Below are 25619 nucleotides of genomic sequence, written 5' to 3' on the forward strand. Positions count from 1 at the left end.
AAGGACTGAAAGCAGGCAATGAACGTGAATTACAAAAGAAGATAAATATAAAACAATTGTTTATCTAGTTCTAATTCTGCCATGAATTTTTTTTGTTCTTGGTGGTGGATAAGTGCATGAAATATATTTGATACTGAAAGTGAAACGCTAATGTGAAGCTCCACATTAAAAATAAAACCAAAAAAATAATGTACACTCCATTAAGCAGAAGAAAATAACAAGCACACAAACAAAAAATTACAACACACCAGACTAGCAGAAATTAAGAAACTATATATGTAATTCAAAAAATGCCAGAAGGAATTGACATGTAACTCTTCTGTATTAATCTGAGACATAAATCAGAATGAAATGCTGGGAAATAATCTACCATTGCCTGGTAAAGTTTAACATACTCAAGACTCAGCGTATACTCTCAAAAAACGGTCATACATATACCAGCACTGTTCAACTTTAAAAACCTTATCCCAAATATCCACCAAATGAGATAATTTGAACATTTTCACAGAAGAGCTCTCCACAGTATTATGCAACTGCACATATAATTTGGCTAATTACTGAAATCATCACTGAATCAAAACAGAAGTCACAGCCTCAGTCAGGTGTAATGGCTCACAATGGTAATCTCAGCATTCAGAGGCTGAAGCAGAAGGATTGCCACAGGTTGAAGACCAACCTGGACTACAGAAGTAAGTTCCAAATTAGCCTAGACTCCAGTGTGAGACCCTGCTCCCTCATCCCCCCCAAAAAAAGGCCAATTATAGAAAACATTATACAGGTACACTATTTTCAGAAAATGTATTACATTTGTGTACCTATATGCACACACATGAACACACACACCTCCAGTTCCTAAGTATCTGGGAGAATTAGCTTTTGGATCCTTAGGGATATTAAAATAAGCGAATGCTCACGCCCTGTGTATGACATGGCATAAGTGCTGACAAACTGTACGTATCTTTTGACACATATTAAGTCTCTAAATTACTTAAAATACATAATACAATATAAACAGTAGAGATAATGCATTGTTTACAGTAAGAAAAAGTATTCACACAAACATTTTGGAGGTAGTATTTTCAATCCAAGGTTACCTGGAGGCAGAACATAAGCTAATGAATATGGAAGACCAAATATTAATCTTTTTCATTTACATGACAAAATCATATTGGAAAGAGTAAGAAAAAATCTTCAGGGCACATCTGTGTTAAGATACAAAGGGAGGTAAAGCTGATATAGGCATACACATAAATGGTAACACATTTTTAAGCAGTAGATAAGGGGCTAATAATATTCTCACAAATTAATTAAAGGTTCCAGGGAGAAAACAATGAATAACAAAACATTTTAATAACCCCAATAAGCCACTTCTGTGAAATAATCAAATGATAAGATACCAAGTAAGAAAAAAAAAGACTCAGAACAAACTACAATCAATACTGTAGATTAAGGTATCACACAAGGTCAGGATCAGGTATCAGCAGGTAAACTGGCTAATAGGGAAAGCCTAATGACAAGAGTGCAGATCCCCAAAATCTATGGTAAAGGTGGATGTGTGGAGCCACTAATCTATAATCCCAGTACTGGTACAGGAAGACAGAGAAGCTGAGACAGAACTGGTCCTGAAATTCCCAGGCCAGGTAGGCTGGAGTACAATAGAAACAAGAGATACTGCTTTAACAAAGTGGAAGATAAGAAATTTACAGAAGTTGCCCAGTGACCTCCACATGCACAATATGATACACATACCCCCAATAAATAAACAAATAAATAAATATTTTAAGGTTATCACAAAATTATTTTCATAAGCAACAGATACAACTTGACACTACATAAAAATTGACCTCATATTCTGGTCATTTCTCTTCTCTTACTCACCAAGTAACATTTGTTTAAAAATTCATTTTTACTACTTTATGTGTGTCTGCATGTATTTATGGCCCGTATGTATACAGGTACCCACGGATTATACAACAACAACAACAAAAATGTTCAATCCTGTCTTAGTTCCTCAAATGAGAGGAACCTGGAGGCAGGAGCTGATGGAGGGCCATGGAGGGGTGCTGTTTACTGGCTTACTCATCATGGCTTGCTCAGCCTCCTTTCTTACAGAACCCAGGACAACCAGCTCAGGGATGGAACATCCCACCATGGGATGGAACCACCTATAATGGGCTGGTCCCGCCCCCATCAATCACTAATAAAGAAAAGGCCCTGCAACTGGATCTTACAGAAGCATTTTTCTCAATCAAGGTTCCCTCCTGTAGGATAACTACAGTCATCCTAAAGATAATACTAGCCAGGGCACATCCCCTGGAGCTAAAGCACAGCCTGACATGAATCCTGGAAACTAAACTTGAGTCCTCAGAAGAGCAGCAAGTGTTCTTAACTTCATCAACCCAGGCCCAAGATTTGTTTTATAAAGACAATATATACACACCATTTTAAAACAGGAATATGCAAAGGAAGAAAACATGGCCCATACCCTTTCTGGCCAAAGGAAAAAAGTTCAAAATAGTAGACTGAAAATCTGTTTCATTCTTTCAACATCATCCTAATATTGATTTAAATGCCCATGAAAAAAAAAATCCATTGTAATTTGAATTCTACAACACATTCTATGTTTAGCCAAACACAGGAAGATACTTATAATAAAAAAGCATAGTGAAGAAGAAAAATGCAATCAAGTTCAATTAGTTTAACCAGATAAAATTTTGAAATAAATTTTAAATATATGAATCAAAAAGGAAATTTAAACTTCAAACACAGGTTTAAAAACTTGGAAGTTTTTGGCATAGGAAATAAAAATCATGAGCTGAAAATCTGTTTATTCTTCCTTATGGTAAAACAAACCCAAATTAATTCTGTATTTGGATACTTTCTCACCCACCAGACTAGCAACACTTCCAACTTTTTCATTTCAGGAGACAGGGTCTCTCACTAGGACCTGGGGCTCACTAATTATTCCACAAGGGCTAGCCAGTAAGTCCTTGGGATCCTCTTATCTCCCCCACCACCCACTTGGAGCTATAGGCACATACTATGTGTTCTTGCTATGAGATACTAGCATTCATATTTCTGGATAGAAAACAACCCCCACACAAAAACATTTAGGAATATCTGGTAAAACAGTATTTATATTACACATTGACCAAAAAAAATCACATTTAGGAGCTATTCTATAGAAATACTGGTGATTTTTCACACTAGCAAGAGTAGGAACAATGAAATACAAGCAATGAGAAAGTTTCCTTCTTACAGTCATGCAGAGTCTTCCAAGGACATATGCATCATTAAGTAAAATGTCAGCTATACAACATTATGCATACTGTGCTACTTTCTACATATTGTTGGGAAGAACTTTATACTTGACTATAATGGATGAGCTGAAAAAAGCAATCAATTAAGAAAAATACATATAGAAGGAGTACAAAAAGTGGGATGGTAGAGGTGGGTGGGAGCCTACCTAAGCTTCAATGACTGTAGCTTGTTGAAGAGGTCATTTTCTTGTAGTTTGTTTCAGAGGTCAGAGGAAATTTAGTTAAAAATAATTTTTAAAAATGAAAACAAATCTACCATTAATTTGGTGGTAAAACAAAGAGCAATTTCAACAAACTTTAAAATTCAAAGATTATACTATGCCTTTTTTGTAGATTATACCTTAGAGACAAAACATGGCTACAAAAAATAATAAATTGTATTAAATAAATTAGTACAATATTAATATTTTTTTTAAAAACTAGTGTCTTTTTTACAAGGCTGGTGTTTTTTAAAGTGCCATGTGGGGTATACCAAGGTTAATATTAGCAAACAAGGTTTTTCAGGGACAAGAGATACAAACATAAAATCAGGGGGCTGGAGAAATGGCCCAGTGTTTTAGAGCACTCGTTCTTGCAGAGGTCTGGGATTTGATTCCTAGCACCCACACGTCAATTCACAACTGTCCATAATACCAGGTCCAGAATGCATTCACATGATACACAGACATACATGTGAGTAAAACACATAAATAAATCTGAAGAAAATCAAATAAGCAAAAACGGTGTAACTTTAAATATGAATCAGAAATAAAACAATAAATGAGCTAATAATATATTTCTATCAAAAAAATCTCTATCAAAAAATGCTATCTGTCCACTGAAAGGGTCCTGAAGCAGTAACAATCTTAGAGCAAGTATCCCCTTGGCACCCATTACTGTAGTTTCTAAAGAACATTTCCCACATCTTGGACAGAGACTTTAAAAGCATGGCTGATGAATTTTAAAACAAAGATACTTGAACCACATTATCACAAGTTACTGCTATTTGAAGCTCCACCTGCCCAAGATGTAATAGCATTTTTAAAACAGTCACTGCAATGGACTAGAAGATAAACATTAAAATGCTTGATTTCATAATAGTAATAATTAAAAAGAAGGAACTCACACTAACTACACTGCACTAACTACACCAGAAAAACTGCAATGGGGGAGAGGCTTATGAGACCCAATCCCTCCCTCCCAAAGGGAGTGTTAGCAGTTAATGGTTGCTGGGAGAGGGCTATCTGTTTCTTCAGTGGTATATGCATTCATAAAATTGCCCATACTCCAGTAAATAACCTCCCACCCAGGCTCATTGAAGAAACTAGGTAAATCAGTGGGTTACACTCACAAAAAAAGATAAGGTAGAAAAAGGCCTTCATAAGAAGGAGGGTTATGGGCCGGGCGGTGGTGGCGCACGCCTTTAATCCCAGAACTCGGGAGGCAGAGGCAGGCAGATCTCTGTGAGTTCGAGGCCAGCCTGGGCTACCAAGTGAGTTCCAGGAAAGGCACAAAGCTAAGAAGGAGGGTTATAGCAGAAGAGGGAAGGGGGAATGAGGAAAATAGGTATGAGAACAACTACAATGCATTATACACATGTATGAAACTATCAAAGATAAAATCTATCCTGCTTCCATTTTTAAAATGGTGTGTGGCTACAATGTAAACAAATAATTCATGAGCAAAGTTCTTAAAGGAGGAATTTTAATATATGAAGAGAAAATTTGTTATTTTCACAATACCAATAAAATTCCATGATCATTCGTTACTAAAAGTGAATAAATGATAGGTGCATTCTGTAATGAGTATGTGACACCTCACCCTACTGATCAATATTAACGTTCTGTTCCTCTTGACAATACAACAGAAATTACATGGATCATAGCTACAAGACATTCTTGCTAAAAATTAAACCTATATTTGATCAAGTTTCATCTAATTTATAAGTTCACAATTAATACAGAAGATCCGAGGAACAGATGAAACAAGATATAATCAGCAGAGTACTAAAGAGTAGAAATTGTACAGATGACCCAGATTCTCTAGCAAAGAAGGGGTATGGGGATTACAAGGGGTGGGGAATAGAAAATGAGAATTATTGATAAAAAGTAATCTAAGAGACATTAATCAAAATGTTGGCTTTCCTTTGTTCCTAATATAAAAAGAAAATTACACCATGATATTAAGTTATTGTAAATTTTACTGTATAGAAAGAATGGTGTCAATGTAACCAATAGATGATCCTTCACTTTTGGTGTACTTTTAAAGAAAAATACGAAATAATTCAAGATCAACTTAAAGTAGACAAAATAATGGTCTATTTGTATGGCAAGACTTTTAGCAGCATTCTTAATTTGGTTACAGGTGGAATGCACTAGAGAATAAAGTTACTATTTTCACTTTAAAAGCAATGAAGCATCACAAAAAGTTACCACAGGAGTTCTGCGAACAAGCAGTTCTTCCTGTAAGTTTATATTTTAATGTGATAATATTGGAAACTAAAGAAATCTTGAACCTGTAGCTAAGATATGAGACTCACCACAATCAATTCTTCCCCAGTGACTGTGACAACTTCCATATACCCATGCTGTTTCCTATGTAAATGTTTCAGTGTTTTCCTTTCAAAACATGAACTCTCAAAAACCACCCAACAACAGCTATAACACTATTAGGACATCTAAAAGTTTGTAATTACCTAGTATTTCGGAAGTTAAATCTGTGCTACAATTTGTAACTTTTCACAAATGTCATCCTATTTCATAGGGTTTACTAAGTGGGAAGAAAGATCAGAATGTAACAAAAGTCACAGTGAATGAGTTGATATTACCTCTTAAAACATCTTTTTACCCAGAAGTCCTCCATCCTTCAATTATTACATCTCATTTGCTAAAGAGAACTGATACATATTTACAGAATTTACAGAACTGCACAGAGCATGCATTTATTTGCTGTATTCTGTTCTCTGCATTTTCAGTTAACTGGTTGGTACACAGACTTACATGGTTTTGGGGGGGGGGGTAACTAAGCAGGATTTTTTTTTCTATTAAAATAAGGTGCATTTAACAAGTAAGTGTGTGTATATTTATGACCAAGAATATTACTTTATGTTTTGATTCATCATGTTTTGCTAGACTGAGGAGCATCTGTTGATCAGTAAGCACTTTTACAGTAAAAAAAAAAAAAAAAAAAAAAAAAAAAAAAAAAAAAAAAAAAAAAAAAAACCACACTAAAACTCTAAAATTTAGTGCTAAATAACTGAATTTCTGCCTGTCAACACATGGATTTGTCACTGTCACTTTGTACTACTCTGTGCTCTTCCTGTCTCTCAACCTATCCACTACAAAGAAGAGCTTACTATTTCCAGGGAGCCTACTCTGATCCTGTCAGTATGGCACTTACTTAAAACCTTCAACATTTTCTTAGGAGACATGATCCTTCTAAAGACTGGATCTTTTGGATCTCCAACAAATAGGAATGTAGTAAAATAAAATTATTATTTATTTTTAATGCTAAATTGTTCTTGGATTATAAACATATTAAAGGTCAAGACACTTCCAGAGTCATTAAGTATTAACTGAGTGATCATAACTGCTTAATATGAACACTTAAAAATGGAAGAACAATCAACAAACTGTTTTAAAAGCCTATGCTCAACAGAGCTGTTGTTCAATAGAGATTATGTTATAAGCTGAAATTTTTAGAAAAAGAATCTAGCACAAAGTATATGCTATGGTATTACATTAAAAGATTTTAATAATAATCAAAATCTAAAAAAAGCAAACAACTTTTTTCAAACACATACCTTATTAAAAATCAATTATATATTCAACTATTACCAAAAAAGATATGCTCAGCATTATTTAATTACTCCTTAAACCAAGCCAATGATGAGGAATTCAACAGTCATAGTACAACTTACAACTGTGAATTAGGAATTTATAATGTGTTACTTTTAGAGCAGAATCCAATTTGGTTAAAAAAAAAATCAAGCTGCTTTTAACAACACTTTATCAGCACTTCAGCTATAATCACATCTTGGTTTTTAATTAACTCACTAGAAAAACAACCTCTATAAATCTGGCCATACAAGTCTGCATCTAAAGTTGCTGTATAAGGTAGCTATAAACAAACAAAAAACTTAAGGGTTAGGGTTGCTCTTCAATGAAGAGCAACAATGAAAACTTAAGAGGATACCATCAAAGCACCACTAAGAGAGGTATATAGTAGCAAAACCCTGCATTAGAAAAGGTTCATATGTGTCTATTTGACACAGAGACAACCAGGAAGAGGGAACTTTAACTGAGGAATTGGCCTCCATCAGACTGGCCTATGAGCCTATGGGGCTTTTTCTTTGATGACTGACATGGAAGGGCTCAGCCCACATCTAAGAAGGTGGTCCCAGGATGTATCAGAAAGCTGACAGAGCAAGCCATGGGAAACCAGACAATAAGCAGTACTCTTGCATGGTCTCTGCTTCAGTTCTTGTCTTGAGCTCCTACCCTGGCTTCCTTCAATGACAAAGACTGTAACTTGTAAGCCTAATAAACCCTTCCTTCTCCAAGATGCTTTTTCAGTCATGTGTTTATTCCAGCAATGGAGAAGCAATAACACCATGAAGTATAAAAAGCACATGCCTTTATTCATAGCACTTGATGAACAAAAGGGGGGACACAACTTTGAGTTCTAGTCCAGCCTGCCTGGTCTACACAGTGAATTCTGAGACAGTCAGGGCTACAGTGAGATTCTGTTTCAAAAAGAAAAGAGAAGGAAAAGCAGAAGTTAACATGAGACAAAGGCAGAAGGGAGAAAAAGAAATGGATGAGAAGGACAAAAACTTGACAGAAAACTTCATGAAGGTGACTACTGTGAGAACATTAATAAAATCAATCAACAATCAAAACAAGGTAAAACATGAATAATTATTATGATTATTAGAAAGCAGAGAGCTCAAGTGATTAAGGTTCTAAACCAGTGGTTCTCAACCCTTCTAATGCTGTGACCCTTTAATACAGTTCCTCATGTTGTGGTGACCCCAACCATAAAATTATTTCATTGCTACTTCATAACTGTATTTGCTAGTTATGAATCACAATGTAAATATCTGTGTTTTCCAATGGTCTTAGGTGACCTCTGTGAAGATCCCTCAAAGATTGCAACCCATAGGTTGAGAACCACTGTTCTAAACTATAGTGGATAGTGGCACACAACTTTAATCCCAGTCTCATGAAGCTGGCAGATCTGTGACCTTAAGACAGGCCTGGTCTACATAGAGTTTTAGGCCAACCAAAATAACAATGAGACCCTACCTCAAAACGAAAGAAAACAATATAAAGTGTCATAGAGTACCATGAACAACTCCATCCAAATAAATTCACCAGTTCTACAGAAAATCAAATTATGGAAGTAACCCAAGAAGAAATGGGTAACCTGAATAGCCCTGCTCTATTAAACAAACCCAGTATGTAGCTTAAAACTTTCCCAGAGAAAACAAACCAAAGGCCTACAGAGCTTCACATTGTAATGACATTCCTTCCACTGTGTGTTCTGTACAACTTACAATTCATAATTAAGGGAGAAATAATATTCACCCTGATGGGAAGAACATGGTAAAATTGACAACTCTTACCACTTCGATTCAACCTAATACTTACTAACTAGCAGTCGTAGGCAAGAAAAGAAAAAAATGGCACCCAAACAGCCAAGAGAGAAAACTAAGTACAACTGGGCATCAATGGTAAATGTAAAAATTCTGTTAAAATCTAAAACAAACTTATCAAATTTACAAATTGAATTAAATTATTGAAACTATTTTTACTACTACTTCATAACTGTAATTTTGCTGTTATGAATCATAATGTAAGTATCTGTGTTTTCCAATAGTCTTAAGGGATGGTCATGGCCCACAGTTTGAAAACCAATGATTTATAACAAGCTGTGAATACTTAAGGATGAATCTAACCCCTCCCAAATTAATAATAATGTATAAAACTTTTACAGTGAAATCTTAAAGAACAATCTCAAAGAACAACAAAAATGTAAAGGCCTATGTGAATGAAGAGATAAATGTATTTTGTCATTGATAGGAAAATTCAGAATTAAACTGTCAATTTTCCTCAGATCGTTTCACACATTCAATCCATGACTCAACTTTGAAAAAGAACAAAGTCTGGCGAACCAAGGCAACTAGATTTCACACACACAAGAAAGAAAGACCAAGAGAAATTGATTCATTCTATCACTTCTATTCCTCTAGACTAGAACCCTGTCTTTAAGACATCCGACATGGTGGTGCAAGCCTTTAATCCCAGCACTCAGGAAAGAAGCAAGAAAGCAGAATCAGGCAGATCTCTAGCCCAGTTGAGAGACCAGCCTAATCTACAGTGAAACCTTGCCTCAAAAACCAAGAGGAGGAGGAGGAAGAGGAAGAAATCAATAACAGCTGGCAAAAGGCACACTGAAAATGATCATAATAGATACCACACAGAAGTACAAATTAAAACCACAATTAAATTATCACTTCACACCCACTAAACACTAAAAAACACTGAGAAGTCTCTGGAGGAACTGAAATTTTCATAGCCTGCTGATGGCAAGATGGTACAACCACTGTGGAAAAGAGACTGCAGTTTCTCAATTAGTTAAGCATATGCCAAACATATGATTCAGCCATTCTTAACAATAGGCCCCAAGAGAAATAAAAGCATATGTCTACACAAAAACGTGCAGAAATGTTCACAGCAACTTTATACTATACCCCCAACACAAATGCCCACTACACGTTCTTAATTACTAGATAATATAATGATTCCAAGCAAGGGTAGGAAAGGATCACAACACACATGTAAATAACTTAAAAATTTCTATTGAGTGTAATAGGCTAAAAGACCTCGCCTTCTGATTCCATTTGTTTAAACTTCTAAAAATGCAAGCAAATCTATAATGCCAGCAGATCACTGGCTTCTGGGGAAAGAGTAGGGGTGGGACTACAAAGGGGCAGGATGGCATTTCTAGGAGTAACAAAAGCTTCTATCTCGATTGTAGTGCTGGCATCAAAGTATGTATATAGAAAACATTGCATACTTTAAATACAGGCAATTATGTCATATACTGAAATAAAAAATTTTAAAAGGTCAAGATATGGGTCATAACACAATATATTTGTACAAAAAATAAGGCAAGCATGCAATATGTAATACACAAGTCAATAATTTTTTTAAATGTGAAAGAATTTTAAAAACAATTTATCTAATTAAGGAGAAGTGCATGCTACATTTTCAATCATTTTAAACATGCATATGTATGACTTTCTTTAAAATTATTTTTTACTTTTTAAGAAAGTTTAAGTGCTTGTACATAATTTTGATACCAACAAACATATTTAACCAATGTTCTAGAAAAGGATATAAAATTAATTTTAACTTTGCAAACTTTTATATTAAACAACTTTTTTAAATGGGTAGTATTCCTATACAATTTTCTAACAGTTTCTCCTTGAACTATAATACTGAAAACTGGTAAAGCCAACATATCCTATCCAGGCAGTCTAGTCTAATCCTCTTCCCTTTTTTCATGACTGCTCATGAGGTTTTGTATGTAAACTTACCTGCTAGTAAAAGACCAGAGTCTTAGAAAGTCATTTTTACAAATTACCTTATATCATTTATTCTTTTACAAAATTCACAGAAGAAATCTATTTGGATAATAACTACAACATCAACACATTTTGTACTTTTGAGCTATCCCCGACTGCAAAGCTTTTAACTATCTCAACTTGGGCTATGACTGAAAATAAAACTAAATGTTCTATACAACATGAACTCAAGAAATAACCTAAGTATTAAAGTACAAACATCTAGTTCATTATCAGACAGAAAACACAATAACATCTCCTAATCTAATGTGACAAATAAGCCACCAAAAACACAATTTTTTAAGATCCAAGAAAAATACTGAGGGTCAACCTCATTAAACCAGGAATCCTAGCAATTCTCCTAAGGGTACTGATATTTGAGGGGTTTTATATTTATGCTTATAATTACGGCTGAGGGCATGAGCAATCTTCTTATTCCAGGCTTGGGCATAAGCTAAAAGACAGGGAATATGCCCTAACAGGGCAGACAGAATGACAAACAATAATCTGTAATACACCAACCAGGTCTATGTCTTCCAGGAAGCGCCAGATGGTAACCATGGAGGCAATTGTAAAGGTTGAACAGTTTTCCTACCCAAGAAGTAAGTAAAAACCTACTACAGACAAGACAGCTCTTTAGGGACTCAAGCTGAAAGGACTTGAACAACTTTGCTCTTCTTTGGTGTCAGGGAAACTAACTCCCAATGTGATTCATTCCTAACATGCACATTTCACTTTAATCAGAGTCAAACTATCTTGAACTAACAAAGTTAACACTACTTCAAAAGTAAAAAAAAACAAAAACAAAAACACTTATTATCAAAGCCTACAGCCATTTATACTAACTATCCAATGGTCTAGTTGTTTATAGACTCTGACTTTACAAATTAAAGGAAGTATCTTATAACTGGGTTTTGTTGTCAAGGTTAACTGAAATTTTAACTTTATAATGGTAGTATGTTCAACAATACTAGTTTCCCCTTGACTTTCAAACACAATCTCCTACCTTCACACCAACAGCAACCTCAGTGACAATTCTGTAAAGGAAAAAATAACAGTGTCAACCTCTGACTCTTCAAATGATCATTGCATAACTTTTAAACTTTCAAGATCTTTCATAAATTCTCCAGACACTGCAATACAGTCAGAAAACAAGTAGAGAGATGCTCAGTGATACTTTTTAAAGCTATTATCTACCTGGATTTTTTAGAAACAACTTGAAACATGAGATGTTTTAGTCAGTTTATGTAATTTTTAAGAACCTTTAACAGCAAGATGAAAATCCAGAACACTACATGCCATTCCTACAGTGCTTGTCTACTGACATTAGCAATGTAAGTCCGGTTCTTTGGTAATCTACATAGAATCTGGGAAGTGGAAAACACGGGTTTCTGCTCAGGTTTTGTCATCAATTGTCTGGAGGGAATTCAGAACATGTCCAAATCTACATTTCATGTGGAAAATGGTATCCCATTAAGGTAATCTGTGGCATCATTTCTAAGATCTGTTACTTTTTATTATCTCTAAAAACATCAGATAACTAGATTGATAATCAACTTAATAAACTCGGATTTTACTTTAGATCCCTCAAACACTGATACTCACTTTAATAAATGTTCATGTTACCCGAGTTTCTTTTAATCCCCCTTGCCCTAAATGAGCTGTGAGTAGTGTCATGTTTTTATCCAGAACTGTGCCCCCTTCTCTTCACAATGAGTTGAACTGAGTCCTTTGAGATGTGGAGTTAACACAGGCGCGACATTGGTCCTCATCTTTTCACACAGCTCCCATCTCATTCTGCATCCTCTATCTCACGCCCAAGCTTTCAAAGACGCATCACGACTCTGTTCCATGTTTGCTCGGATTTCTGTTTGTTTTTAGTTTTTATTTCCCCCAGAAACTAACCAAAGCGGCTTGAAGAAAAAAAAGGAAAGAAAAGAAAGAAAGAAAACCCTGTGTGGAATTTCTTTTCTTTTCTCTGCCACGGCTTGGTGGCCCTTGCCCATGTGATTGATGCTACCTCCATCCAACACTTCCTGGGGTTCTGTTGTGTTTACGGTTTAATTTCTGGGCCCTTTGGGCCAAGCCTTGAAATTTTTTGTTGTAAAGGCATTTCGATGGCCTCCCGCCCCCGCTCCCAGACTCGGATGAAAACAAAGGAGTGTGACATGTGCCCTCCTCCCTCCCTCCCTCCCTCCCTCCCGCCGCCGCGCGCCCTCCCCTTCCCCGCGGCTCCCACTCGGCTCTCCCGCCGCGGTGGTTCGGGCGAGGCCGGGGATGGCGGGGCCTCGGGCTTCGGGGCTCGGCACAAGGCCTCCTTGGCGTTTCCCCCACTCGCGCCCGCGCGGCGGCCGCCACCGCCACCGCCGCCGCCACCCCAGGGTTCGGGTCCCCCCGCGGCGTCGACATGGCTCCCGAGGGGGCAGGGCCGCCCGGGGCTTCCCGCCCCATCCCCCGCCGCCCGGCCCCCACCGAGTGCCCACAGCAGCCCCGGGGCCTCCCCGAGGCCTCCCGGCCCCGGCTGCGGTTCGCGCTAAATCGCCGGAGCCGCGGAGGGAAGCCCGGGGAGGGGTGTGTGTGTGGGGATGGGGCGGGGGTTGGGTAACGGCGGCGCGGCCTGGGAGGGGCCGCCCGAGCCCCGCTCCCCGGCCCGACCCCGACCCCGGCCCCGGCCGCAGCCCGGCCACACTCCTCTCTCCCTTCCCCATCCCCTCACGGGCGCCGGGACCTTACCCGTCCATTGCCGAACCGGACAAAGCTTCGCTCCCAAGAACCGAGCCACGCAGCCAGCGAGCCACACAAGCGGCGAGAAAATGGCGGCCAGGGCCCGACGGAAATTGCCGAAGGTGCCGGAGCGCACGGGGCAGCGCGCGGCGGCGGAAAGAGCCGAGCGCTCGGGCGCCCGGCGGCGGCGGGAGCCGAGCGGCGGGGCACAGGGACCGGGGTGGGGGAGTGGGCGCCTCCGCCGTTGGCTGCCTCCGCCTGCCCGCGCGCCTGCTCCCGCCCTCTGCGACGTGCCTGCTGCAGTGGCTGGCTGGGCTGCCTGGGTTCCCTGTTGTGGGCGGTGTGAGTGGGACAGCCTCCAGCCTGCACCCCCGGTGTGCCTTAGGCTGGCCCGGATGGCAGGATTGCTCCCAGGCAGCCTCCACTTTTCCCTCCAACCCCAAGCTGGGTTACTTCCACCCACACAGGCCAATCCCGGCCCCAGCCTGGGGACCCTCCACCTACTCAGCCCTAGGGAAAAATATTTAATAGCTGCATCCTATACCCTGTTTACAGACTGTTACCCTACTGAATAAAGACCCACTGTTTTAGTAATAGTAATTACTTCTAAAACAAGGAGATCATCAGATTGGCGTTGGCTTCCGAACCCGGCATCAATCCGGCCAAGTGGAAGAAAACGTGATCCTCTTTTAGGGTAGTAATTACTGTGCATCTGTTAAAAAGCAGTAAATAAGACAAAACAAAAAATATAATCCCAGTTCCCTAAATGGGAATGGTCACACGCTGAGCAGGGTGTCCAGTGTTTGTACATTCCAACATTTGGGGATATGGAAAGGTGAGAATGGCAGCGAAGACAACTGAGTTAGCCTTGGTCAGAGAGGCTGAAATGTTGAAATGGTCTAAACAAAGCCGCTCTTTTTCCTGTAAGACTCAAGGTCTTAAATTTAATAGCATATTACACGTTTTCCGTTTTCCTTTAAGGTATTTGCAGCATAGCATCAACAAAGTTTGGGTTCTGGAAAATGCTCACTGGATGATGCTAATGCCAACACCCTCTTTCTTTTAGGCTTCACTAACTACTTTTCAACCTTCACCAACTGCGTTTCTCCAGTTGTTCTCAATACCCCCTCCAGATCTGCCATGTCTCCTTCGGGAAAACCTCTTACCCATACCAGCTGGAATTTCACTTCACTAAATGGTAGGTTGTGGATATTTTTTAAAATGGTAAATCAGAACCTGGCCTGGTCTACTCCAGAGGATGAGATCAGCCTGTGCAACTTAGTGAGACCCTATTTCAAAAGCAAACACACACACACACACACACACACACACACACACACTGTTGCTCTAAGAACTTTTCAAAGCCACTACACGGTTAAATATTCTTGATTTGCCTCAGGGACTGTCAATTCTTTTTAAAAATCTAACTTTCTATAATGCCTCCCTTTTGTCTACACTATTGACTTATGATACATGAAGGACCCATTATAATTTCCATTAATAATGGTTTTTCATGTGTTGTGGTTTCGTTCATGTGGTTTCACTCAACAATTAAATGTGTATGCTCCCAAGGGGAGGGAAGAATACGGTATTCATTCTCTATATATCTCACATTGGCTCAATCAATATTGATTTATTGGTTCTTGCTTTATCTTGGGGAAGACAAACTGTGTCATGAGGGACAGAATTTCTTTGTCAAGTGTGAAGTATTCATTAAAATATATTCTTTATTTTTCTTCCTAATAAAGTATAGGAGAACAAACATACAACATAATCAATATGCTGGTTTATTTAAGTCAGTACTTTGTAGAAAATATTTGAGGTAGTTGACCATTGTGTACCCTAATAAACTTATATGGGAATCAGAGGACAAAGACAGACACTAGATTAGACATAGAGGCCAGACACTGGTGGTACACAACCTTAATCCTATCACTTGGGAGGCAGAGATCCATCTGGATCTCTCTGAGTTCAAGGCTACACTGGGAACAGAGTCAGGCAGTGGTGGCACACGCCTTTAATCTCAGCACTTGAGATCTCATGCTTTTGCTCGGAAAGCACACACACCTTTAATCCTGGGAAGTGACATAGCTGGGTGGAGAACAGTATATTAGGTGTGAGGAGACAGGAACTAAGCAGCAGTGCAACCAAGACCCTCAGGGGTGAGGACTCAGAGGCTTTCACCCTGAGGATTCCTGGAAACAGGATCTGCTGAGGAGCTGTTGAGTTGAGGTTGGCTGTGGCTTGTTCTGCTTCTCTGATCTTTCAGCTTTCACCCCAATATCTGGTTCCAGGGTTGTTTTTTTTTTTTTTTAATTAATAAGACCTTTTAAGATTTATGCTACGATATAGCAATTACTAGATTTTAAAATGTAGTAAAGAAATAAGAGTAGCCGAGCCATGGTGGTGCATGCCTTTGATCCCAGCACTTGGAAGGCAGAGGCAGGGGATCTCAGTAAGTTTGAGGCCAGCCTGGTCTACAAAGCAAGTTCCAGGACAGCTAGGACAGTTACACAGAGGAACCCTGTCTCAAAATCCCTCTCTGACCCCCAGAAAAAAAAAAACAGGAAGAAGAAAAGAAATGAGTGTAAAATATATTGTAAGTTTTGAATGGTACTAATGCATCACCACAGCTGTAGGCTCCCTTAGACATCTGCCTGAGGTTTCAGTTCCAGCCATTTGTTCAGTGGTAAACACTGGCTGGGAAATATTAGGTGTAAATTCTAGAAGTAAACAATTTTTAAGTTTTAAATTATGCACCATTCTGAGTAAGGCACCATGAAATCTTCTCCATCCCTCTTTGTCCAGGCAGGACATGTGTCATCTCCATGTGCAGTGTATCAAGGCTGCATATACTATCTTCCCGTTAATTTATTCACTGGACAGGTATCTCTCATCAGCTTAACTGTCATAGTAGCTCAGGGTTTGTGTATGCGAGAGTTTCTTATTTCACTCAACAGTGGTCCTAAAATGCAAGGCCAGTCATTCTAGCAATGCATATATGCCAAGAAGTCATAAAATGCTTCCTTGGAGGTGAAAACGCAGTGGGATATTTTAAGACACACACATACACACACACACAAAAAAAAAAAAAAAAACAAAAAAAACACCACACATTTACATGACTTTCACTAGTATGTTCTTCAATTTACTCTATGTTTGTTAGTTATTGTTAATCTTTAGCTGTGTCTGACATACTAGCAGTGTGAGATTGACTTACATAAGTTGTATAAAGAAGATGGATGTACAGAAAGAACAAACAGATACAGAGTTTGGGGTCATCTGCAATTGTAGGCTCCTGGTGGTGGGATAAGACTATATTCACCATGTGCTATATATTCCACAAATACATACTGTGGTGGTATTCTAATTGTACTGAAATGTGATTTTGATTGTATGTTAATAAATAAAGTTGCCCGGGAGTCAGAGCTATTAGAGCCATAGCAAGAGTGTGGTGGTGGCACACGCCCTTAAACTCAACACTTGGTAGAAGAGCTAGGTAGATCTCTGTGTGTTCAGGGATACAGCCAGCATTGGAGACACATGCCTTTAAGACCTGGGGGGCTGTACATACAGACAGTGACAAGGCAGTCACATGTTTGGGTTTACAACCAATGAGAAGGCAGAACAAAAAGACTATGAAAAGACATACACACAGGAAGTAGCTCTTTTTCGGAGAGCTAGGACCACCACAGGAGGAAGGGTGAGATTTTTAGCTCTGAGCTCTGACCTCTTGGCTTTCTGTTTTACATTGTTCTGTGTTTCTTATTTAATAAGACGGTTGGTTACATCTACAACATACCCATGAAAGCCTGGCTTCAAATTTGAGATGTTCCATTTATTAGCTATGTGATATTAGACATATTCATTATAACCCAAGGATGAAGTGTTCTTTTGTGAAAACGAGATTAAAAGGGATGCCATCATCCCAGATAGTTGTGAGGTTCAAATGATTTGACTGGCTGCAGTAAATGCTTCAGAAAGGGTGCACCTGTCACCCTGAAGGTCGTTTTTTTGTTGTTCTTGTTATTGACACTGGTCTATTCTCTGGAGAAGGAACAGGCCACACATTTGGCTTTCAGAATTTTTGCAGCAGCCTATGTCCATATAGATACATCTGTATAGAGATTCTTCACAAAGGTTAAACATATCACTAATGAAGTTAAATTGACACATGTGCAGATGAATAGACCAAGGGAAATGTCACTGGTAAACTTGTAAAGTCCCACCCAAATCTCAATCTGTATGATTTTTTGGGCTAACCATGGCCCGGATTATTAATCTTAGCAGTAGAGGCTGGCCAGCTTTTGTAATCTCTGACAAGGTTCTGTCCATTTTATGGACTCCTAACAGAATAAGGCAATAAAAAATGAAGTATCTGGACAGTATTATTTTCATACCCATATCTTCTTTCAGTATAATGATTTGTTCTTTCCCATATGAATGGTAAATGTTTTGACCTTTTGCAGAGATTTTCACTTATGTGAACAATGATTAAATCTAAATTTCAGCATAGGCTAAGCCATAATGAGGTCTAATATTGATGCAGTAAAAATAGGAAATGTGACCATGTTCACAACATGAAGAATTTATTTTTAGCCTCACCATGGTCTGCTTAGAGTACAGAAGAGTATCATTTAACTTTTTCACAAGAAAAAGAATAATAATGCCAATTAGATAATATTTTTAAATAGGTAATATAAATTCAAGGCAGAGAAAAGGAAATTCAAAAGCTATAAAAATGTATGCAAATTCCCTGGAAAAGGAAAGCAATTAGAAACAGAAGGCAGATACTAGGTTACTTAGCACAGTGAATGGGGATGGATAATAGATGTAAATAGGCATAAAGTTTCTTTTTAAGATGAGGGAAATGATCCCAAACTACCATGTGGCAAGGGTTGTACAATTTCCTAAAAATACTCAAACTCATTGAAACTTGATGCTCATGACTTTCAGAGCATGTGAACTATGTACCAATAAATCTAGTACAAGAAAAAAGAGCATATATTTTAGGACCCTGCTCCCCTGATCAGTTTCATATTCTTTAGCCATCCATCTTGCCACTTTATCTCATATGTTTCTCAGATATGTTCTAACACTTGTATTGACATTGTCATGGTTGATTTAACCATCAACTTGACACAGTCTAGAATCACCTGGGAAGAGAGTCTCAGGAGGAAGTATGTACATCAGGTTGACCGGTGGGCGTGTCTGTGGGAGATTGAGTCCATCACATTAACTGAGTGGGAAGATGCAGTCCCTGCCGTGGCTGGAAGCATTACCTAAGGTTGGGTCCTAGACAGTATAAAAGTAGAGAGAGTGAGCTGAGTAGTGAACATAGATGCTTTCCCTGGCTCTCTGCTCTGATTGTGGATGCAATTCCTGTTCCCTTGACTTCCCACCAATGATGGACTGTGCAGTAGTTTGAATGAGGATTTCCCCCACCCTCTAGGCTCATATATTTGAATACCTGATCCCTGATTGGTAGAACTATTGGGAAGGATTAGGACTATTAGGAAGTGTGGACTTGTGGGAAGAGGTGTGTCACGGGAGGTGGGTTTGAGGCCATGTCTTACTCTCTGCCTCCTGTTTGTGGATCAGATGTAAGCCCTCACTGCTCCAGTGCTCTGCTTGCCTGCCTGCCTGCTTCCACACTCCCCACCATGATGGTCATGGACTCACCCTACTGAAACTGTAAACAAGCCAACAATTACACGCTTCCTTTTATAAGTCGCTCATGGTGCCTCTTCACAGCAATAGAACAGTTACTGAGACTGTCACCTGGAATTGTAAGAGGAATAAGACCTTCCTCCCTTCAGGTTGCTTCTCTCAGGTATTTTATCACAGCTACTGGAACCTAAACTAGGACGATAATAATTGTTCTTTTACTCAAAGGTGGTAATCATTATGTATCAGGTACTATTTTATAAATTGAAAATATGTGTACTTGAGATATAAGAGATAAAAATATATTATGGAGTTTAGGAATATCTTGTTCTTTCTACATGGTTATGTATTCCACCAAGTAAATTATACTTACCTAGTCATACTGATGAGTCCCTAGGTGGCTGTGGTGATATTTTATTTGTCCTCTAACAAATAAAATGTATCTGGGGATCAGAGGACAGTGGTGGAGAGATCCATTTGGATCTCTGTGAGTTCAAGGCCACACTGGAAACAGAGCCAGGCAGTGGTGGCACACGCCTTTAATCCCAGGATTTGAGATCTCCTGTCTTTGCTTGGGAAGGACACGTGGCTTTAATCTCAGGAAGTCATGGCAGAAAGCAGAAAGGTAGATACGGCATGAGGACCAGGAACTAGAAACTTTTTAGCAGCAGTTTGGCAGACACTTTTGGGTGAGGACTCAGAGGCTTCCAGTTTGAGGAAACAGGGTCAGCTGAGGAGTTGGTGAGGTGAGGTTGGCTGTGGCTTGTTCTGCTTCTCTGATCTTTCAGCTTTCACCCCAATATCTGGCTCCAAGTTTTTCTATTAATAAGTCCTTTTAAAATTTGTGTTACTGGTGGCCTCTATATTATTTTTTGTGAGAAATTCTGCAATTAATTACATTGTTTCTAAGTCACTTTTAATACCTGAATACATCTGCTAGGTGACTACCATAAAAAAAAAAAGGTAATGTTTTGTTTTGTTTTTTCTTAATTGTGAAAGATGCTACTAAATTGCCCTACATGGGACTTGAGACCTTGGGGGAAGATTAGCAGTTGTTGTTGTAATTAAGTAATTGTCAAAAGCTAACAAGAGATAGCTCAACAGGTAAAGGTGTTTGCCATCAATTCTAGCAGACCCATACTGAGGAAGGAGAGAACCAACTCCTCCAAGCTGTCAGATGGCCATGGCATTTGTATCCACATACATATATACATACATACACACATACATACATACATACATACATACCACACACACATAGGAAAGAAATAAAAATGCAGTCTAAAAGTAAACAAGTAAAAGCCAACAGTCAAACAGAAAAATGAGCAAAGCATTTGACTAGGATACTAAAAGTTTACACAAAATTGAGAACAAATCTCCTCAGCTTCCCCTAACAAAATCCTGGGAATACTGTACTGGATTGCTTTTTCTCAAGCCCTCAAAACAGACAAGCACGAAGCTAAATCCTGAGGAGAAAGAGTCTCTTCCCTGCTATCGTTGACACATGAAGACAGAACAGAATTGCTTCAGGGCTCAAGAGATGGCACTGCAGTTATAAGCCCAGGCTGTTCCACTCCTTCGGAGCACCGGAGTTGGGTTCCCAGCACCATGTCCAAAGGCTTGTACATGCCTGTAACTCCAGCTTCTGGGCATCTGACATCTCTGGCCTCTGGGGGCACTGGCACTCATCTGCACATATGCACACACATACACATAAATAAAAATAAAATCCTTTCAAAAAATCCTTCTATGTGCCTTAAAGTTAAAACAAAACTAACAACCAAAGCTCTTCTATATACAGTTAACTCTTTTGTTGTGACGTGTCTTTCAATACTCAGGAAAGAAGGAAATGAAACTTCCAGAAAAACTGATGTCCCATATGTGATCCAAGAGGACATTGGATGTGGGTGAGAGAAGCCCCAGGCCCTACCTATAATCCAACCCCTATGTTCCTGTGGAACTAGAGAGCAAACACTGTAGGAAAGAGTCTCCAGGAAAAACGTGGAACACACAGGCATTAAATATATAGATCCACTAAACAGAGATGTATGGTTCTTGGCATAGGAAAAGAATAAGGAATACATGGAATTCTTAAAAGTTCAACATGTATTTATTTATCCTGTGTTGCATGTGTCTAAGTATGGGAATATGTGCCCGCGGCATGTCCATGAAAGCCAGAGGGCAACTTGCAAGGGTCAGTTCTCTACTTTGATCATGTGGGTTCTGGGGATCAACTCAGATCATCAGGTTCAGTGGCAAGTGCCTCTACCAGATGACATCTTTCTCCCCACACAAGATTAAAAACAATAATATTTCTAAAATGTAATGAAATATCATCATAGTATATTCAAACTTAAGATTGTGAAACAATTTTACAGAGAACAGTAGAGAGAGAGTGCGTGCGTGTGTGTGTGTGTGTGTGTGTGTGTGTGTGTGTGTGTGTGTGTGTGTGTATACAAGTGTGTGTACAAGTGTGTACTCCAGTGTGTTAGGGTTAAAAATTTGCATCTTCCAATACAGGAAGTCAACAGATAGTTTGTATACAATCCATAGTTGAGCAAATGGCAGATGAGCTTGTAACCCAGAGGTGAGGACTAGGAGGTCACTAGGTCAGGGAAATGTGAAAAACCTGAAAGTCGTCACTTCTATCTGGGTGGAACTTGGGGAGGAGGAAGGGTGTAGTTTGGGTTCAGTTTCTTTCCTGACAGATCATCCAGAACTACTTGATTTCAAAGCTATGTGAATGTTTTACTTTGATAGAAACTAAGTTTTATGTTGGAAAAAAAAAGGGGGGGGAGTAGGTCATGGGGAGCAAAGTATGGTTTTAGTGTGGTGTTGCTGTGTTTGTATTCAGCAGCAGTGACTGCTTGTCTGCATGTTTACTGAAGGGAAGTTTAGCAGAGATGACGGTCCATCCTATATTGTGCACATGATAAAGATTATTCCTGGAAGAGCACACAATACCTTTGATTGGATCAGTGTTTTTCAGAATGATAACACATAAAGACTCAAACTAGGGGTGAGACAGAAAATAAAAAACACATAGAAAAGTGAAAGAGAGGTGGGTGTGTGAAATACAGAGAAAACAACATCACCTCACTTTGGAATACTATAAACCATAAAATGAAGCCTGAAATCTATGTCATAATATATGTGGCTTTGTGTAAACACCCACATACATGGTCATTTGTGAATATACAGATTTTAGCTCATATCAGAAAAGAGTAAGGCTTACACATTAAATTATTTTTATAACTTTACAAAGAAAGGAACCAGCTTTCATCGCTATGTAAGCTAGCCAGCAGGCAGTGTTTCGCGGTCAGTTGAGGTTGCTTTCTTTATGTCCTGCATCCAAAGTAAGGGGTGTCTTCAGCAGTAGGGTTTTATCGCCTTGTTATGGTGGGTAATCAAGAGCAATGGCAATGGCCTGTGTCGTGTTGGGTGATTCTGGCTTCTGGAGGAAGAAGACATCAGTGGTTTCATCCAGCACTGGACTCAGCATGCAACAGCGCTGACCTGCATGACAAGATGGTCCTGCTGGCGCAACAGTGGCGTGAATGCTGTGGTGGTAACCAACTGCTTTCTAACCAGCTTTCAGGCCTGTTCTACAAGAGGGATATCATGCCCAGGACTGTAAACATGGTCAAACATGCCTGAAAATATCATAGGCCCTAACGGGAGACTTGCTATTGTTTTGCTGACTAGTCATGCTCTCGAACTGCTTTGAATATTTATGTTTTTTTTACCCATAGATTTGTGTTGCTCTCAGCTTGGCTCAGAGAAGCTTCCTTTTGCAGTCAGTAGCAGTTAATGCAGGGGCTCATAACTGGTCAAAATGCCAAGATATGTAACTGAGGTACTTAGCTATGGCTAAATCATCTATATCAACCTTCCCTAATCCAAGGCTCAGGGAACATCACAAAAGACAGGATAGAAAGAATGTGAGAGCTGACAAACAAGGAGGAGAGCTGTGAAATCCAGATTTCTGGATATGACCAAGGCTGTTATGCATACCAACTCACAGCAACTGTTATTACACACAAAGACCTATATTAGGTCAAGGCAGTCAGAACTCTAGCATGGCTTGGAGAGGACCTTCAGGAGGACCCTTAAGATCCCACCCTTGAAATGAGGAACAATTGAAAGTTGATGGCTACTGAAGGAGTAAGAGTCACTTTCCTTTAGGGACATGGCACCTGTAGGTTGCCAGCGCCCCATTGGATGTCCCTACATTCATGCTCGTATGGACATAACTCATTGAATTTAGAAGGTTGTTAATAACAACAACAAAAAAGGGAAGACATGAAATTGGGAGTGACACAAGGTGGCACTTCAGAGGAAGTTGGATGGAGGTTGTGTTGGATGGATATAATCAAACTATGTTGAATACATGCATGAAATTTTCATAGACTAAATAAAAATATTACTAAAAAAGGAACATTGCAAATGGAAATAGTCAGCCTCTTCAAAATCTCTTACTATTTCTAGCTTTCAAAGTAGTTTGACTCCTTAATGATAGAGAGGATGAAATGAGAAATGAGAGTTGAAAATAATCCCAGTGTGGTTGTCCTTAATTGTTTCATAATAGATGTCTCTGTTGGAACACTGTTCCTCCAATCTATGTTTTTCTCACCCCATGCCTATTTTTAACCATAGGAATAAACATTTTTCAAAAAAGGGAATGTAATTTTGTTCTTATTGAATATTTCCAATAAATAATGTTTCCCAGATTTTCAAGTGATAGGTGACTTATACTACAAAAGTAGAATCAGCACTCAAAATATTGAAAGGACTACACCACAAACATAAGCACAAAATCTTTTATTCAGATTAAAAACAAAACCCCAGTTACTTGTGTTCAAGTCCCCAGACACACACCATGGAATACGAGAACAGATTCCTACAAATTGTCCTCTGACTTCTTCATGTGTTCTGTGACATAGCCCCCAAATAAATAAATACATGTAAAGACAAAGCAACATAAAAATTAGGATAGCAAGATAGCAAAGTAGAAAAAGATGCTTGTCACCAAGCCTAATATATTACTTTTCTGTTCCTCTGCTAAAATACCATGGCCAAAAGCCACTTGCAAGGAGAATTTCTTCTGCCTTACAGTTCCAGAGAGATGTCCATAATAGTGTGGGAGGCATGACAGTTAAACAGGAAGGTGAGCGATCACATCTTCAATAGTAAGCACAAAGTAAAGAGGGTGAATTGGAAGTGAGTTAAGACTATAAACTTTTCATCCCCAGTACCTAAAGGATGGAGGGAGACAACTGACTTCTTCAAGTCCTCTGTAACCACACATGTGCCATACTATGCACATTCACACATGTACAAACACACAGGTACTCCCCCCAATACATTTAATTAAAAAAAAATGAATGCTCTACATTTAAGGAGATTCATGCCTTTATAACAATCCCCATCAAGAAACCATGAGACATTGACCTAAAGCAATTACAGTCTTAGGTCTTGTTAATGAAATTAATGTGCTCAACTAAGGACGTCATAGTCCCATTGCCCTCTATTCAGATTGTGCTGACTGTTTGTGCTGAATTAGAACAAGCATTAAGACAGCAAATACTATTTGTGTCAAATTGACTGTGGAAAGTATTGTGACTGGCAGATTTATGTTTATTCTGTCCTTCCCTTGTGGAGTAGCCATGCAATTTGGGTGCATTTGACCTTCTTTTGCAGCTCTGAGAAAAGCTAATCAAAGTAATGTTCCCCAGCTATCATGATAGTTACTGGTAAGACCCAAAGTCAATCTACGCTCATGCAGAGATGGCTTCAGAGGTAAATCAATAGCGCTGAAATTTATGTTTGATGATAATCCAAATGCATTCACTGGGCGCATATAGCTCTGATGGACACTAGTGGCCACACAGAGCACAAGAGAACCTACCTAGATGTAAAGCTTACAGAAAGAAAGAAAATAGTCCTGTAACTTAGCAATCTGTTCTTCCTAAGAACTGAGGAGATCATTTGAGAACATAGGGCCATCTCACTTCTCTGCTTAGACTACTGAAAGGAAACCTTCCCTCATCTGAGTAGAAGCTCAAATCCTGACCGAGGTTCATAAGCCAGCATGCACTGTTCTCTTGTCCTCTCTCTGACCTCATTCCTCACAACTGTCTTGTTTGTTCATTCCTAACCAGCGCATCAGCCTCCTCCACAGTCCCCAATGTGGTTGGCATGCAAGATCCCATCTCCTTTTAGGGTTTTAGTGTAAGCTGTTCTGTTCTCCCTCAACATTTCTGGCCTCCCTGACAGATAATGCCTTCATTTCTCAGCCC

At 39.1% G+C, this 25619-nt stretch overlaps 2 protein-coding genes across 5 annotated transcripts in view; one reads left to right on the forward strand and one right to left on the reverse strand.

The window, feature by feature from the left end:
* The window catches only part of Ptbp2 (polypyrimidine tract binding protein 2), a 65670-nt gene extending 51900 nt beyond the window's left edge, over positions 1-13770 (reverse strand). For all 4 annotated transcript variants that reach the window (XM_006977843.4, XM_006977842.4, XM_015996547.3 and 1 more), the window contains exons 1-2: positions 13663-13770; positions 11936-11966 (exon numbers count right to left, since the gene is read on the reverse strand). In XM_006977843.4, the coding sequence (XP_006977905.1) occupies positions 11936-11966; positions 13663-13670 (39 nt within the window). In that variant the 5' untranslated portion in view covers positions 13671-13770. The remainder of the gene's footprint in view (positions 1-11935; positions 11967-13662) is intronic.
* On the forward strand, positions 13201-14858 carry LOC143273965 (uncharacterized). The gene is made up of 2 exons (XM_076574880.1): positions 13201-13775; positions 14720-14858. The coding sequence occupies exons 1-2, from the start codon at positions 13207-13209 to the stop codon at positions 14727-14729; spliced, it is 579 nt and encodes a 192-aa protein (XP_076430995.1). The 5' UTR covers positions 13201-13206; the 3' UTR covers positions 14730-14858.
* The last annotated feature ends 10761 nt before the right edge of the window (positions 14859-25619 follow it).

Source organism: Peromyscus maniculatus, chromosome 6 (genome assembly GCF_049852395.1).
Source record: "Peromyscus maniculatus bairdii isolate BWxNUB_F1_BW_parent chromosome 6, HU_Pman_BW_mat_3.1, whole genome shotgun sequence".
NCBI classification, from domain to species: domain Eukaryota; kingdom Metazoa; phylum Chordata; class Mammalia; order Rodentia; family Cricetidae; genus Peromyscus; species Peromyscus maniculatus.